Here is a 16,913-nt window from a genome sequence, read left to right as displayed (position 1 = left end):
GGGGATTTGCTAGTTTGGGCACTTCAGATAAGCTAGGACGATTAAAGTTGGCAGGTATATCAGGGATCAGACTAGATTAAATTAGAAATAGTCTCTTCCCCGAGTAGATTATCTGGGGGGTGGAGCGAACAAGATAGTCGATAAGAATTTTATTGCCAATAAAAGAAATGATTGTTCTTCTTAAGTATGGCTTGTGGTCTAGGGGTATGATTCTCGCTTAGGTTGTGAGAGGTCTCAGGTTCGAATCTCGGACCACCCCAGTTTTTACACGAAGAAGATCCAAAACTAGATACATGATCAGTATAACGATCGCTGAAAGTTGGCAGGCGTATCAGGAACCCGACCAGATTAAATCAGAAATAGTCGCTTCCCCGATTTGACCATCTGGGGGAAGTGAAAGGGTGTTTAGTCCGAAAAAATTAGAAAAAATCAGGTATTTTTAACTTGCGAACGAGTTATCGGATCTTAATGAAATTTAATATTTAGGAGGACCTCGTGTTTCAGAGCTCTTATTTTAAATCCCGACCGAATCCGGTGGCAAAGGTGAAAGTTGGAGGGGGAAACCGGAAATCTTGGAAAACGCTTAGAGTGGAGGGATCATAATGAAACTTAGCGGGAAGAAGCTCTTGGCTCTTCCAACGTCGTTACAAGTGCCATATGAGCTCTTGGCTGTTGTTTGGGTTTTACACATAATGGCTTGAACTTTATCATAGAACTATTTGAACTTTATTATTATTACATCGCTTCGTTCATTTAGAAATCATTTCCAAAGGTTACATGACGCACCAAATTTTCTGATATCTTAAAGAAATTTTTTTCTAGAAAAGGATTGATTTGTTTTCGATCAAGGATAAACAGATCTTGATCTTCTAAGAATTGGAGCTGTTGTTGGTTTTCAAAAACGAAATGCGTTCCGTGACTTTCTATTTTGAAGTTTTTGCCATGCAAATTCCCAACATTTTACCTGAATAAAATATCCCAGCTTAGAAGCTAAACTTTTTAGAAGTCGAATATTTTGAATACTGATAATGCTTCATTTCTTCGAAAACCTAAGCAGAAGTTCTGTATCTTTCATATAATTTTGGGAAATAGTACCGTAGATCCTGATTTCTTAACAGAGAAGTTCCAATTGTTTTTCTATTTTTTTTATTCAGATTTTTATTATATTTTAGACATTTAATGTCGTGTAAAGTAAGCAAGAAGACACGTACTCTTTTATATCTGAAAATAAACCTTGCTCGGAAAAATAAAAGTTTTCACAAACTTTTTAGAACTAAAATAATTTTGAATACTATCACAACCTCATTATTATCTCTTCGAAAACCTAAGCGAAATTTTCATATCTCATAAGCTTTTGGGAAATAATACCGCAAATCCTGATTTTGAATTGGAGAAGTTACTAATGTTTTCCTAAAATTTTCGATTTTGATGTTTATTTTGTTTTAAAAATCTAATGCCATGAAAAGTCAGTCAAAAGACTTACACTCTTCTGTATCCAAAAGAAACCAATTAACTTTGAATATTTATAAAACCTTCTATCATCTCTTCGACAACCTAAGCAAAATACCATATCTCTCATAAACTTTTGGGAAACAATACCCGAATCCTGATTTAGAAACATTTTTTTCAAAAAATTTTGATTTCGACGTTTATTGTATTTTGGACGTTTAATACATGAAAAGCAAGATGGCATGCACTCTTGTAGATTTGAGCGTGAGAGGCCAGCCTGGCATCTGATTTAGAATTTTTTGCAATATTCTAAAATAAGTTTCCATCGCACAAATTTTGCTTCTGACTTATAAGACCAGTTAGCATAAAAACTAAAAAAAAAAAAACGAACATAAAGGTAAAATAGTTAATCAGAATTTATAGCATTTGAGTGTCTTCATCTTTGACAATTAAACTACTCAGAGCTTTATTGCCAGCTGCTAGTGCAAGTCCATTGGCTTAGTATAGTCTCCGTGTATCTTTTTACCCTGATCAATAGATAAGTCAAAGTATTCTCCTCAGTTTTTGCTCAGCTTTTACCTTATCAAACCCTTCCCGATCCTTCGAAGAATATCTCGTATGTAGAAAGCCAACTATTCAACAGAAGAAAAAAACAAACCCTTTTTGCCACGAATATAGCTAATCTATATTATATATCTAATCTATAGGTAATAAATATAGCTAATCTATATTTATAAGTCATGTGAATGTATCCTCCTCTGTCTTTGTTTCTTATATCTTTCTTCGTCATATCTTTTTTTTTTAAAGGACCTTGTAATACCCTTTTTCTTGTAAGGTCTTCATTTCCAAAAATAACTATCAGAAGTTACGAAGAGCCAAATTTAAATTTCAGGGCCAAAACTCAAACACGGGATAAAACATAAAAAAACAATACAGTTAAAGCTGGCCAAGGTTCATTCATTGACCATTGACCGCATATAAAATGTATGTATGTATACGAACCGCAACATGTCAAAGAATTAAAAAAAAAAAAGAAACAAAAAACTAGATAAAATATATATAAAATAGATCTTAGATAAAATAGATAAATATTTCTTAAATAAAATAGATATAGATAAAATAGATCTTATAATGAGAAATAAAAGTTTCCACAATGAACCGTTGCATGGATAATCATTAACCGTAGTAGTACAGAGTCTTAATGCAGATAAAAACAAAAGTAGTACAGGCACAGAGTTTGGCGATTGCATCGTACACACGGAAGTTACTTTCAGAAATTATGCAATTACAAGTTGAACATACAAATGTTTTAATGTCTTATTACTTTCCACGGAGGGGGGATTGTCCCCCCTGCCTACTTCTATTTCTGTTATACCTGCTACATTTTACTGCTTTACTGCTGAACATACAAATGCATCACCCACCCATGAGCTAAAGCGGCATATGTTGCTTCGGAACTATGAACCATAAATCATGGTTGCTGTGACACTCCTCGAGGCTTTGGCAATGGAGGTCTAGTTCTTTGTATTCTATATTATCTTGTGCGCCACCATGCCATTTCTGGGGGGGGGAGTGCAAGCAAAAGCTGTTTTTAAAAATACTTGGAAGGGAATATTTCTGATTTGCCTATTTTTGTATGCTTTTAATGTCTTATTACTTTCCATGGACGGGGGATTGTCCTCCCTGCCTACTCCTAGGGGGGATTGTCCTCCCTTGCCACAGTTTACTGCTTAAAGATTTTTAAGTCTCGTCTAAAAATGAAAGAGAACTAAAACTGATAACAGTAAAATGTAATTAAAGTAAAATAGTTATTTTCGTAGCACCGGTGCTTTCTGTTTAGCCTACACCAGAAAATGTTTGACTTAGTTTTTCAAAGAAAACGTCTCGGGAAGTACAATTAGGAGGCTGATCACTTTCTGTCCAATCAGAGACTGGTCCATAGTTAGACAGAGGAAAAGAGCAACATGCTCCAATATTTTCTTAGTCTTTAACTGAATGAGGTGAAGGAACGTTCATTACTCTGTAAGTTGATAACTGAAAATGGTCGTTCATGCTTGTTTCGTGTTCACAAACAATGCGTTGCAATCTTGCCTCACATTCATTATACAAAAAAATATATACCTGTTTCATATTTTTTTGCAAGCTTGACACTTTAATAAATTCCACCTTTCAAAAAGGGAAAAATTGTAATGATTAGGGAATAAAATGGTGAAATAAAAATTGAATTAATTGAGAATCTTATACTTTTATCAATGTCCTTCTCCCTCTCCTTGATTTAGAATCGTAAATGTAAAATAGCTGATTTAATTTTAATATTCATCACTCGTAGAGTTTCCAATTATTAAAGAGGACTACTAATTTTTTTTTTTTTTTTAGTTCTTTGCATGGTTTATTATTTTATAGTTGGTTTATTTGTGAGTGTTTTTATAATTAAGGGTTTAAGTACTGATTTAGAATTTGACACTTTGTATTTCTTTGTTTTGTATTTATCAGCTTAACCCTACCTTTTACTAATTGCAAAATTTCAATCTAGGCTACTCTGATCACTTTCTGTTTGGATCAGACTACTCATTTCCTCTAGAACAAGGCCTAGTCAGTGCAGTTTGATTCTAATTTTTGAGTTGCCAATATAAAGTTATCGTTTTTATTCTTGAATTGAATCTGAATGGATAGAATCTGAATTTGTAGACCAGCCAAATTTCCAAACAGATGGAAGATAACGAATTCGAAATTTCTAGTTTTTATTGTATGTTTTATGGTCCAACTGTTTGTTTTTGGTTAAACACCGTTTTCCTAATCCATTTTTTGATTAACTGAAGATAAAAGCTATAAAAATATGTTTTAGAGCAGCCTTTTACCACTGTGGTGACCAAGCTATGGAATAGTTTGGGATTACTTCTAGTCCTGCTGTGCAGTAAGATACATTTTTTCAGTAATGAAAGGAAGTATAATAGGTCGAAATTGCTTTTTTATTTAATTCAACATTTCTTCTGCGTCCTCGGGAGTGATCTTTGGTGGGAGTTCCTATTAGGTAATTGTAAAATTTGAGAGGTAGTTTGTGTAAACGGTACACCCCTCCCTCTGAGTATTACACTGTATGCATTTACAGGAAACTGTCAAGTTTTTTTTTATATTCTTATAGTAGTTAGGATGTTCTGTGATTTAGACTTCTGAAAGGTATTGCTTCGATAGTGTTGTAAAGGAATGAGGGTGGGAAAGGGATCTTGCCCTTTTCCCTCATCCACCTGATATTTCATGGGCATGCTTGAAAGACATCTGTTTCCATAGAACGCCATTAAAGTAACCTTTATTAGCGTGCTGGATGTGATCTTAAACCACTTTGGAGCCTAACTCATCTTGAACGTTGAATGAATTTTGGATACTTGTGTCATATAGCCACCACACTCAAGTTCTGTCGAAAAGTGAAGTTTGGTTAATGCTAATGAAATAAACAAAATATGATGGAAAATATAATACTTTATCAACAAAATTATGAAAACTACAACAAAGAAGTATGGAAGCAGGGGGGGGGGGCTGCCCAGTTCGCATTATATTGAATATGTAACCTTACCTAACCAAAATACCAACTAAATATTTAATAAAAAATATAGCTACAATGTAGTTTCCCACTGAGCCGAAGCAAATATTGTCTGGAATAAAGACCATGAAAACCGGTTATTATATCATGTTCGCGATACAGGATCTTGAGTGTGGTGGCTATAAGACAAAAGTGCCAAATTCTGAAAAGATAATTGGTCAGTAAATGTTTCACCTTAAGCAGAGTAACATATAGCTTCTTAAAAAAACACATGCCTCTAATGCTTAGTGGACTGCACATTATTTTTTTTATCAATATTCTCACTTATAATTATTTTGTATACAACGTTTAAAGTTGGTCAAAGTAGACATTACTTTGCTAAGCCTCTTAATGTTTTATCACCACATGTAGAAAATGGAAAAAACTGTTCCATGAATTACGTATCAAAAACTGTAAATAAAACTGTTAAGTGAGTTGATGGTATATCTTCTAACGTTATGTTTTTATCCGTTACTAGTCGAAGCCAGAATAATTAATCGAAAATACCTTGGATTTAACTGAATAAAAAACGCTAAGTGTTTCAACTGAAAGTAAGGAGTAGTATTAAAACTTAAAATGAACCAAAACTATTCCGTATATGATGGGGTCAGCCCCCCCCCCCTACTCAATCTGCCACTCTTTATGCTAAAGCTTTTTAGTACTTTAAAAAAGGCTCCTATTCCAAATCAACTGCCCTTGTGTTACAGCAGTTGTTCTCAAAACGTAGGCAAATGACTCAAACTTTGGCGTAAAGAGTGAGGGATTTAGGATAGGGCAACCCGGTACTTCCTTGTTAGCTAGTAAAAACTCAAGAATTTAAGGTAGGTTAATCATAAACATACCAATACGTGAGAAAAATATAATAGTTCAGTTACAAAATTATGGAAACCACAGCAAAGAATTATGAGATGGGGGCGCCCAGAACGCATTGTATTAGAAACGCAACCTAACTTAAAACAAAATACTAACTAAATATCAAATTAAAATGTAGCTATAATATAGTTTTTCACTGAGCTAAAGCTAATGATCTTGTATAAAGGCCGTGAAAAACGGTTATTGCCTTATCTTTGCGATAAAAATTCTTGAGTGTGTACTAGCTAACAAGGATGTGCCGGCAGCCCTCCTTACATACTGAATAATTTCTGTTCGTTTTAAGCTTTAATGCTACTCCTTACTTCCAGTTAAAATAAAGTTAGTTCTTTTTTATTCAGTCTCTGATATTTTTCCAATCAGGCTGAGAAATCCCCCCTCCATGGAAAATTACCTCGGGAAAATTCAACCCTCTCCCATCAGAAAATTTCCCCCGAAGAATTTCGGGGAATAATGTCGTAGAAATGAGGTAGTCGTTTGCTGATATCTCACATTGAGTGTAAAATTTGTGTTTATTACGGTGGAATCGTAACCCCGATCTTCCAGTACCATTGATTTGATACGATCATCCTCGGAAAAAAGCAAAAAAAAAAATTTTCTTCTGGCAAAAAAATGTGCAAAGTTCCACTTTTATGTAGATAGGAACTTAAAACCTCGAAGAGGGTTCTGATATGCTGAATCTGGTTATGTGATTTTCTTTAAGTTCTCTTTAAGCTGTTCCTTCTATTTTCGAAAATCAGGCAAATATTTTCAGGCTCGTAGATTTCGATGGGTATCATTAAGCTTAATGAACTTTATATATTTGGAATCAACATAATAATCCAATTCTTTGATGTCTTAGTTGTTATCAAAGTTCCTTTTTTAAGAGTTTTGTTAACCATTTGGCCGAGTTGCTCCTTACTTACAACTCATTATCACAAAATGCTTAAAAACTATCACCATAGTTAAAAAAAAATTATATTATTCGGCATATTCTATCAATCAAAAATAAATTTCCACATTTAGATACGATGATATAAGATTCACATGCCATAGATGTTTATAGCAGATAAGATTCATATAGCCATAGATGTCTAAAATCTGTTCAGTAAAAGTTACAGAAGTAAAAAAAAAAAAAAAAAAAAAAAAAAAAAAAAAAAAAAAAAAAAAACTGTGACATAACACATCAGAAAAAGGTCGCCATTAAGAAAGACGTAGTTTTCTTGAGCTCCTTTTGGATATTTGTTAACTTTACCTTAATAGAATTGAAAGAACGAACAAATCATAAACAATTTGTACAAGGGTTCTAAATTGTCTATGAAGCCAACATTGAGCCGAAATTTGGTCAGACTCTTTGAGTTGGAGGTATTCTTAGTCTACTTAAGTACTTGTTAGCTACATCCTATTTCAAAAATACTGAAAGAACGATTAGATCGGAAATCTTGTGTTCCAAGTTGAAATTGAAGCCTATATTGGATTAAAAATTTGTCGGACCGTTGGGGTTGAAGGTATTCTTGGTCCACTTAGGTATTTGTTAACTTTATCTTAAAAACACTTAAAGGACAAATGGATCGCAAATCATGTAAAAAGCTCCAAAAAATAATGATGCCAAAATTCGATCGGAGAACTTGGTTGGAGGTATTCTTATATTTCGCTAGTTTCTTAAATTTTTCAATAGAATATTAGTTTTAAATGAAGAATAAATAGAAAAAGTGATACCTAATGGCGTATTCTAGAATCGGATCACAAAGACGCACACTTTACTTGCAAAAAAAAAAGAAAAAAATATTATGATTCAAAGCTTTTTGCTTTTTTTACTGGTTTAATGTTCCACATAAGAGGACCAATCAAGTGGAGTTTCGCTTTCATTCTGTTTAACTGCTTAAACTTTTTTCCTTTGCTCATACTTACTGCTAACTGCGCCCTCTACTTTATTTTAATAAAACTTAAATTTCAAGATTACAAAATGATTATAAATGTTAGATTGTTTATTTGAAATTTTGTACCCCTAAAATTTCTGTGCCCCTAAAGTTTCTGCGCCCGGGGCAAGTGCTTTCTAAGCCCCTCCTAAAGCTACATCTGGATCTGAACTGCTACTACTACTAACAACTCACTGTAGCACCATGCCGCCTGAGGCAAACACAACTTTACACGCTGATTCTCTCCAATCTTTTCAAAGCTCCACTGTTTGCCATGCTCCATAAACTTTCAGTTCCCTTCAAACCCTCTGTTGTGACGTCTTCCCATCCCTTTCGGAGACAATCTTCTTCCCAGACATCAATGGGGATCTGAATGATGAACAAACACCTTTTAGATAATTTAAGATTAAGACGTTTCTTAAAACTCCTTTAGATTAGATTCGACCATTTCGTACAATTGAATAGTAAACAAATTTAAAAAAAACAATAGTTGGTTGTGCATCGTCGTTGTTACTGGTAGTTTGTCAACCCCCCCCCCTTTGATATCCTGGCTAGCTAAATTTGATGGGCCGTCTTTTTCCAACATTTAAGTGGAACCTAATAATGGTCTAAGTTATTTTCTGTCAACGTGCTAAGGTTAAGCAACATTGTATATAACAGTTATTCAGGGAACTGATTGTCACTATGATAACCAAGATTCCATTTTTTTTAAGTTGCAGCCTAAAAAAATAATTTTTATACCCAAAAAATTAACAACTATTTCTTTTCGTGTTGTTTCATTTTATAGTTTCTTGTTTTAGTGTTTTACAGTTTTACGAGTTTTATAGAATTTTAGTTTTTTCAATTTTCAATCTTTTTATCGAGTTTTTTTTATCTTTGTCTTGCATTGTCATTCTGCTTTAATTACTACCACTGCGGTCAGCCAGTGAATATCTGGCTAAGATTTTTTTTTGCACTGTCCGGGAAAATCTCATTTTCTCCAATTTTTCTGACTTCTTCGTTTTATTTTATTTTTTGCTTTTAACTAACAGAAAGTCAACTGAATTTGCCTTTATTGTTCCAGTAGTATTTTTGTACCTTTCAAACGTAATACATTCAGCTTTTATTTCTAATGATTCTTTTTGAATACTTGTTTTCTTCAAGACTTCCAAAATGAGCATGGAAAACGGTGTAGTTCATTCTGGTTTTAAGGAACAGAGCAAAGATTTTGCAACAAGAGCACTTCACGATGGACAAGAGCCTGAACAATGGGAATCGAGAGCAGTTGTGCCACCCATTTCTTTGTCAACAACTTTCAAGCAGGATGGTCCTGCTCAGCACAGGGTAATTATTTCATATTGTTACGGGACGAAAAAACAGTAAAGAAGATAGAAACGAGGATACTGATTAAAGGATACTGATAATTGCAGCTAGAGAAAAAAAACGGAATAAACTATGCAAATATTTCAGTCAAGACTTCCGCTTTTCAATCAACTTTTTTTTTCATTATAGCCCTAGAAAGTGGGGTTGAACCATATTTTTTGTCTTATATTTTTACAGCTTATTTTTATATGATCTGTTTATCAAGCGAATATCTACAACTCTGTTTACACAATATATCTGGAATATTATTTTCTATTATTCCTGCTAATCACCTTTTTTAGGGACGAAACCGAATTTTATTTCCTTCTTTCCATCTAGAATTAGACCCGGGGCTCTTTTCTTAGTAGTTCCACTTGATTGAACCATAAATGAACATGATTGACCTGAGAAATTCAGATTGTGGATAGGTAAATATTAAAAATTTCGCAGTACACTCAACGGATAAAATTCTCACACCGCCTTAGGTATGACGAACTGTTTAGTTAAATAAGTTTTCTTAATAGGAAATTTTGTTGTTGTTAAAATTGGGTACTTGTTAATTAAACGAAACACACCCAAGAAGTAAAGTTAGGTTAATCCTAATGAAATATAACCTTCGTAAGACCTTTAGTTTATATAGTAATATAATTTGGGCTATATATTTGGACATTAGGGGGGGGGGTAAAGAATTTGGACAGCTCCCAGAGACTAACACCCCCCCCCCCTTATGTGCAAATATATAGCCCAAAATATACAGGTCCAATGCATTTGTCTTTGTGGCTATGAAACCGGTTTTCTCAAATCTTACATTCAAGCAATCTTCTCAACTGTGTTTCGTTTAATTAACAAGTACCCAAAATTGTACGACAAAAGAGGCCAAAATATCCTGCCACGTTGAATTTTTCGCAAGTTATAAATTTGCCTTATTTTTTTTATATTTCGGTTTGCTTTAATTTGACAAATCCAGAATTGTATGTGGGTTAGGTTTAATTTGGGCTTGTTCACTTTCTTTTCGGTTTCATGTTATGCCCTAAATAGCTCATTTTCAATTTCAGGGATTTGAGTACGGTCGGAGTGGTAATCCAACAAGAAATGTGTTAGAAGCTGCATTAGCATCTTTAGAAAGTGCAAAATATGGTAAGTAGTAACTACGGCCCAGGGGAGGATTCTATGTGCAGGCGTTTGGAGCACACCCCCACCAAACTTTTATTATGTATTTGCGCCTGCCAGATCCATAGTGCTTGTTGTTATTATACATTAATGAATAAAAAAAAAAACAAAAAAAAAGAAGAGTTAATTTTGTTTCAGATTAGTGTCAATTCAAAGAGCATTTGGAAACTGGCACCGTTGTTGAAAATAAAATCACCAACACCATCTAGTATTTAGTGACTTTGTCTGACTTGAAACTGCTGTGTACTTGTCTTTTCAGGTATATAGTCTAGTCCCCACTAGGTCTACTATCTTGAAGATAGTTAATCCTGTTAACCTACCAGGATATCCCAATCTGAACTTTGTCTACCTTGTGCAGACAGGCTTTTAGCTCTAAATAATTCTTGAAGATAAAAATAAATGCTGATTAATTATTATTTTCAGAAAAGTTTCATCTTGAATCCAGCTGTATTGCAGATTAAATGTATCAATTGCCCAGTTTTCTTTTAAAATACTTTTTAAAGAAGCATTTGTTACCTGTTTGTAGTGCTAGTAATTTTTGACCCTTGTCTTCTCATGTTAAATTGCCGAAGACACAACTCTCAAAGACCTACTCCCTTTGGATATATCTAAAAAAAGTCATTTTTTCGTAGAACTTCTTCATTTTAGCCTATTCTTTCTTTTGGTGGTTTATATTTCTAAATCATCGATAGTATTGTCAATAATTCAACCGTCTGCGATATAAAGTGTACGTCCTAGATTCAAATTGAAAATTCTTTTCAGTATATTTTTTGACATGTGTTGAATTCCGGTTCAATGAATACTTCTAAGATCAGGATCTTTTGTATTTCTACACTGAGGCTTTAACTAAGGTTCAATAACATCGAATTACCCCGGTATATATGTACGAGCAATGAGATGATCCTAAGCAAGGTGCAGTTTATTAGTTAATTAACTAATCCCAAAAGACGTGAGATTGAATTGAAAAGTGAGAATTTTGAATTCAAATTTTCAGAATTCAAATTTTCAAAATTCTATTCAGTATATTTTTTGACATGTGTTGAACTCTGGTTCAATGAATACTTCTAAGATCTTTTGAGCCCTTGTGATACGAGAGAATATGTAAATAACTACCTAATATGATGTATCTTTAGCTATTTCAATATGGTGTATATAAAATAGTGTCATTTTGTAATTACCTGTAAAGCAGTGTTTCCAAAAGTCCTTCAAACCACTTAAGGGCCGTAACGCTGTGTTTTGAGTGTGAAAGAGGTCATTGGAAAATGCAAAAAACGAGTTTCAAAAGTCGCAGTAATTTTACAAATTCAGTGTGTGTTGTCACACAATGCTACATTGCTTTTAGTCTGTAGTTAATTTTGTCGCACGAATGTAAATTTCAGTGTCTCGTTGGGCAGACGGTAATTTCATTGAGACCTCCCTGTTGGCCAAGGGCAGTTGAATATAGGGTAATTTTCATCTGCATCTATATTAAATTGTCTAGCACAAACAAAAATCCCAAAAGTTGCAACTGTTTCAGGACAGCGCCTTTTAAAGTAGCTAAGTTACGATGCTTTTAGGCTGGAGATTAGTTTTATCGCACGAACCGAAGCTTTAAAGAGTTTCATTGGGGGACAATAATTTCAGTAGGATGGATCATCTTATTAAATATTCACACCCCAGCCCCCATCTTGCATTTATGTAACATTGTCACAAGGTCGAAAATCATACGTAGTATTTTGATCTGGTCCATCCTTATAGTCTCAGATACCGAACCCCTAGACTCGATGTAATATTATAAGCTGGATTAGGGCCAATATTTTCTAAGTCATTTACATTTATTTCAGGCATGCGTTTATGGGTATATTACGGGTCCCTTTTGAGTATACCATCTGCCTTTAAGTCGTTCCCTAAGTTTAACCAGGTGTCCTTCTGTAAGAGCTTTACTTGCTGGATACTAGCTTCTGATTCTGTATTTTCATAAAGGATCTATGTTGAGGTTCTTTTTGTTTTCCTAATTTCAAAACAAGGACCACGAAACAAGACTAAAATAAGAATCACAAGAGCCACACGGTTTTACAAGTGTGTATTTGAAATTGTAAACGTACAATACTTTTAGGCCGTATGCTCATATTGTCACACTAAAAAATTGTAATTTGGTTCATTTAACCATAAATCCTTGGTTCTATATAAATCCCTGTGTAATAATAAAATTAGTTTAAAGAGTCATTTAAATAGTAACTACTAATTTAACGTGAATTATTGGGCGGAGGCTCCTCATTTCATATTATTTTGTTCATTTCCGTTTTGGATTATGTTGAATTTGGGCGTTTTCTTAGCATTTGGAGAGTTGAAGGGCCATCTTTTTATTTGTATACATGTATCCATGTATACATGGATACATGTATACATGGATACATCTATTTATTTGTATACATGAGATGTATAGGATAGTATTGCGGCTTAAATTTAGACGCTAAAAAACTGTCCCAGACCTCAGTTCACTTCCCTCACCAGCTTTAATTTAGCGTCTTCAAATATCCTGTCAAAATTAAGATAAACCTACATCAAGCATCCATAGAAACAGATCATTTTCTTTAGTATAGTTTTCTCTATTCTTTAGTTTTCAAACATCTTGTTAAAACTAGGATAAACCTACATAATTCAAGTATCCACAAAAACAGATCAGTTTTCTTTAGTATAACTGTGCCCTTACGGGACATTATGGCTCAATTTTAATTTTTCATTTGGTCGTTCTCGATTGAGTTGGGAAAATCGGCTCCAACTTCTGTTTTTAGGGTCCAAGGAGAGATAATTATTTAATTTTTTTCGAATTTTTGTTCGGCATGCAGCAATGAATTAGATTTATATTTATAAAATTGGAAGTTTTTTGCCTGTTTAATAGAAAAAAAATGATTGGATTTAAAAAAAAGGCATATGGCAGCAGACAATCTTTTAAAACAGCAACAAACAAGTTCTAATGAAGAACTAGTAAACTCGCCGTTTAGTTTGTGGACGTAAAAAGGGGGGCTTGGGCCCTATAAATCTTGGATTTACTCCGATTTCTGGGTGTTTCTCGTTCAAATTGTCAATTGACTTTTATCGTCTCTCCCCTCCCCCCGAAAAAAATTCTTAGACGTGCCTGGATTAGTCAATCAAGTATTTAGTTCGACTATTTGCGCAGTTATTCCTTCCGTATCGTATTACAAAAACCATTTATCATTCAAATCACGTGCACGATAAGAATAGTCGCATTCAAGAGTATGATTATAAGCTATGGAGCTATTCATAGCCTAAGGAGATAAACACGCTGTAGAATAATCACAATATCGCATTACTAAGTAGCTATTAGTCTGTGTACGTAAATACTATGTTGTTTTTCTTCTCTAAAATGAATAAATTATCCTAAAGTAGAGTAATGCATTAGAAGCCAATGTTTTAAGGTTTTGTAGCAGGCACTTAAACAGGACTTTTCGTAGCTACGGGTTTAAAAAAAGAAAAAAACATGAAAAGTAATCAAAATTACAGATGACAGAAAAAAATTTAAAAGTTCTCGTGGGGCGGACGAACTTAATGGCATAATACCAAAAAAAAAAAAAAAAAAAAACGTAAAATTTTGCCAGACTATGAATGTGAAGTTTAAGAAACAATAGCCTAATAAAAGAAAAATAAAAAATCTAAAAATTGGCCGTTACATTTTCAAACCATTTGATTACACGGTTTATGGCGGCAGTCTCGTTATGGTAAAACAGTATGGTTAACTGTTTCTCGTGAGTCGTTCTGATTATTAAAGAAATCAGGATAGTGCCATGGTGACTGTAAGAAAGAGATAGGGTTTTAGTCTGATAACATGACCCCTTTTCACTATTGTATCTTGCTTTTTTTTTTCTTCTGAGCAACAGCGACTGGGCTGTGATTCTATTTATCTTCTTTATCTATTTACTATAATATTATGTTTTTTCTGCCTAAAAAAATTGGGCATTCAGTGTAAAAAAAAGGGCAAAAATGTAGTAAAGAAATGCTGAACATATAGTAACCTGCTGAACCAGCGAAAAAATTATTTTGTTGAGATTATATGGTTAAATGGTTTATGGTGAAAGAGTATGGTGAACTGTTTCTCGCGAGCAGTCCTTATTATTAAAGAAATCAGGATAATATCATGGTGACTCTATGAAGGAGATAAGACTTTAGTTTGATAATTGGACCCCTTTTTACTATTGTATCTTGCTTTTTTTTTGTCTGAACAAGAGCGACTGGGCTGTGATTCTATTTATTTTCCGAATCTATTTACCATGCTCTTCAATTTTTTCTGACTGCAAAAATTTGGCATCTGTCAATAGTCAGTGTAAAAAAAGCGCAAAAATGTAACAAAGAAACACTGAACATTGAGTAAACTGCTGAACCAGCAAAAAAAAACTGTATTTTGTGATTGTGGAGATTCTTTCTTATTCTTTTATTCCTGCATGCTGCGTTTTTCAGAAAACCACAATGCGAGAAAGATGTTTCTTTGTTCGGGAAAAAAATAACATTTGCCGGAAAATCCATTTTAAATGTGACAGAATCCCGAACAAAGTGTTGAAACTAGTTACAACTACTGCTACTACAAGCTACTCTAATGCAATGTGTCTCGTTACTATTACTAATACTGAAAAATAATCAAAGCACCTAATTATCTTAAGCCAAAGTAATTGCAAACGTCCCTTCTTCGCCAACCGTTTTCTTTTTTACGCCAAACTTCTTGCTACTCACAGACAAACCCAGATGACGGGTGCTTCCCCTCCAATTCCAATTATTTTCATCTATATGGTCAATCTTGCCCCCCTCCCCCCAAGAAACCCTTAAGAAGTAGACAAAATTCGACTTCTTAGCTGCAGAGCTGCAGCTTAGTTGGGATGGATTGCCTGAAAATTTAGATCTAAAAAAAGGCTTGGGAATGATGCGGTCCTTAATTTGCTAGTTTTGAGACTGTGCTCCAAATGAACATCTGTTTTCTGTGTTTTATATAGCTTAAGCTTAGATTATATACTTTTGCAGAGAATTGTTAGCCTAAAAAGGAGACCTAGAAACAACGTGGCTCTCACTTTGCATGTTTAGAGCCGCTTAGGGAACATTTTTAAGGCTTCTTCAATATTACTTCTTTAATGTATAGGTTTGCTAAAACATATAATTTATCTTTATAGCTTTAACCTTTGCCTCTGGTTTGGCTGCTACTACGACCATAACGCAAATGTTCAGTAACGGTGATCACATTGTATCAATGGATGACTTATACGGTGGAACTAACAGGTATTTGCGACAGGTAGCTGATAGACTCGGTATCACAACCACTTTTGTAGATGCAGCTGTACCTGAAAACGTACAAAAGGCTGTGCAGCCCAATACCAAGGTATTTTGAGTGAAACTTTAATTGGTTGACTTTCTCTATCCTAGATAGAAAAATTTTATTGGTTGAATCTAATTGGTTGACTTTTTTTATCGTTTCAACTTTCTACCCTGTTTCGTTTTCTTCTTTTTTAGTTTTATTTAGCTGTGATAACATTGGCTCGAGCTTAAGACTACCAGCTTTGGCCGTCGATATAAAATTTTTATTGGTTGAATCTAATTGGTTGACTTTTTATGTCGATTCAACTTTCTATCCTGTTTCATTTTCTTCTTTTTTAGTTTTATTTAGCTTTGATAACATTTGCTCGAGCAGAAAAATACCAGTTTAGGCCCTCTTGTCTTATGTATTGAAAATCTTTGCATGCCTGTGATTTTGACAAGGTGTAACATGCCAGCCGTTTTGAAGTATGCAGTTTTTTTGTGAGCGCTTAAATTACAGTATGAATCTCCTATTTAGAGTAAGCGAACTCAGGAAGTTCGAATCATCATGAGAGAGAGAGTTTTTCTTTGTTTGGTTGAAATCCCCAGTGACAATAAAACCAGGGCAGCTATATCTGCTTCCGATTAAGTCAGCTATAGTTTGGAGATAAAAACAAGATCCCGCCTGTTTTGAGCGCTCTCTGGATGGTAAACCGATGCAAATATCAGACGCGAAAAGCGGTGACATAGACAAGGAAATTGGCACATGGCTCAGATAACTTTGTGGTTTGGGTTAGTATACTCATAGAGAGGTTTGCATGAAATGTCCTTCTGCACATAGATTCCAACACCGCGCGTTGAGGCAGTTACCGAAGAAAGGAACTTGAATTTTCGGCTTATCAGCAGTGTCTTTTCTTAAAATGTTTTTCTTTATTTGTATTATATTTGGAGTAGCTAAGATGAAATAAATGCACAAAACTAGCGAAGCGAAAAAACAGTTTAATTTGGCCGAACTATTACCACGTCTCAATCCCACCAATCAATATCTATACAATTTTTTTTTTTTTTTTTTTTTTTTTTTTTTAGCGTTTACATGTAGATGTGGTAGTGGTTCCGCTTGATCGGAATTGTCGCGATTTCCCAAGCTCTCTTACTCCAGATAGTCGGATAGTCGACTATAGATAGTCGGGCAATTAGACCCTGCTTATTGGATATTATATATCTGATGCCCAGCACTATATTGGCCATAAAAGAGATGCTTTGCTGCATTCTTGTAAGCTTCAGGGATAAAAACGTTAGTCCTTGCCAGGATGACAGGTAGTATAGGATAA

The 16,913-nt window shown here is 34.2% G+C and overlaps 1 protein-coding gene across 4 annotated transcripts in view; it reads left to right on the top strand.

The window, feature by feature from the left end:
* The window catches only part of LOC136035009 (cystathionine gamma-lyase-like), a 55,892-nt gene that overhangs the window by 14,737 nt on the left and 24,242 nt on the right, over nt 1-16,913 (top strand). For 2 of the 4 annotated variants that reach the window (XM_065716580.1, XM_065716581.1), the window contains exons 2-4: nt 8,938-9,117; nt 10,191-10,272; nt 15,462-15,667. In XM_065716580.1, the coding sequence (XP_065572652.1) occupies nt 8,947-9,117; nt 10,191-10,272; nt 15,462-15,667 (459 nt within the window). In that variant the 5' untranslated portion in view covers nt 8,938-8,946. Of the gene's footprint in view, nt 1-3,360; nt 3,472-4,344; nt 4,364-8,937; nt 9,118-10,190; nt 10,273-15,461; nt 15,668-16,913 lie in introns of those variants that run through there. The other 2 variants (XM_065716582.1, XM_065716584.1) reach the window with 2 other exon arrangements.

This window comes from Artemia franciscana, chromosome 13, assembly GCF_032884065.1.
Source record: "Artemia franciscana chromosome 13, ASM3288406v1, whole genome shotgun sequence".
Taxonomy (NCBI): Eukaryota; Metazoa; Arthropoda; class Branchiopoda; order Anostraca; family Artemiidae; genus Artemia; species Artemia franciscana.
This window is presented reverse-complemented; position numbering and strand designations above follow the sequence as displayed.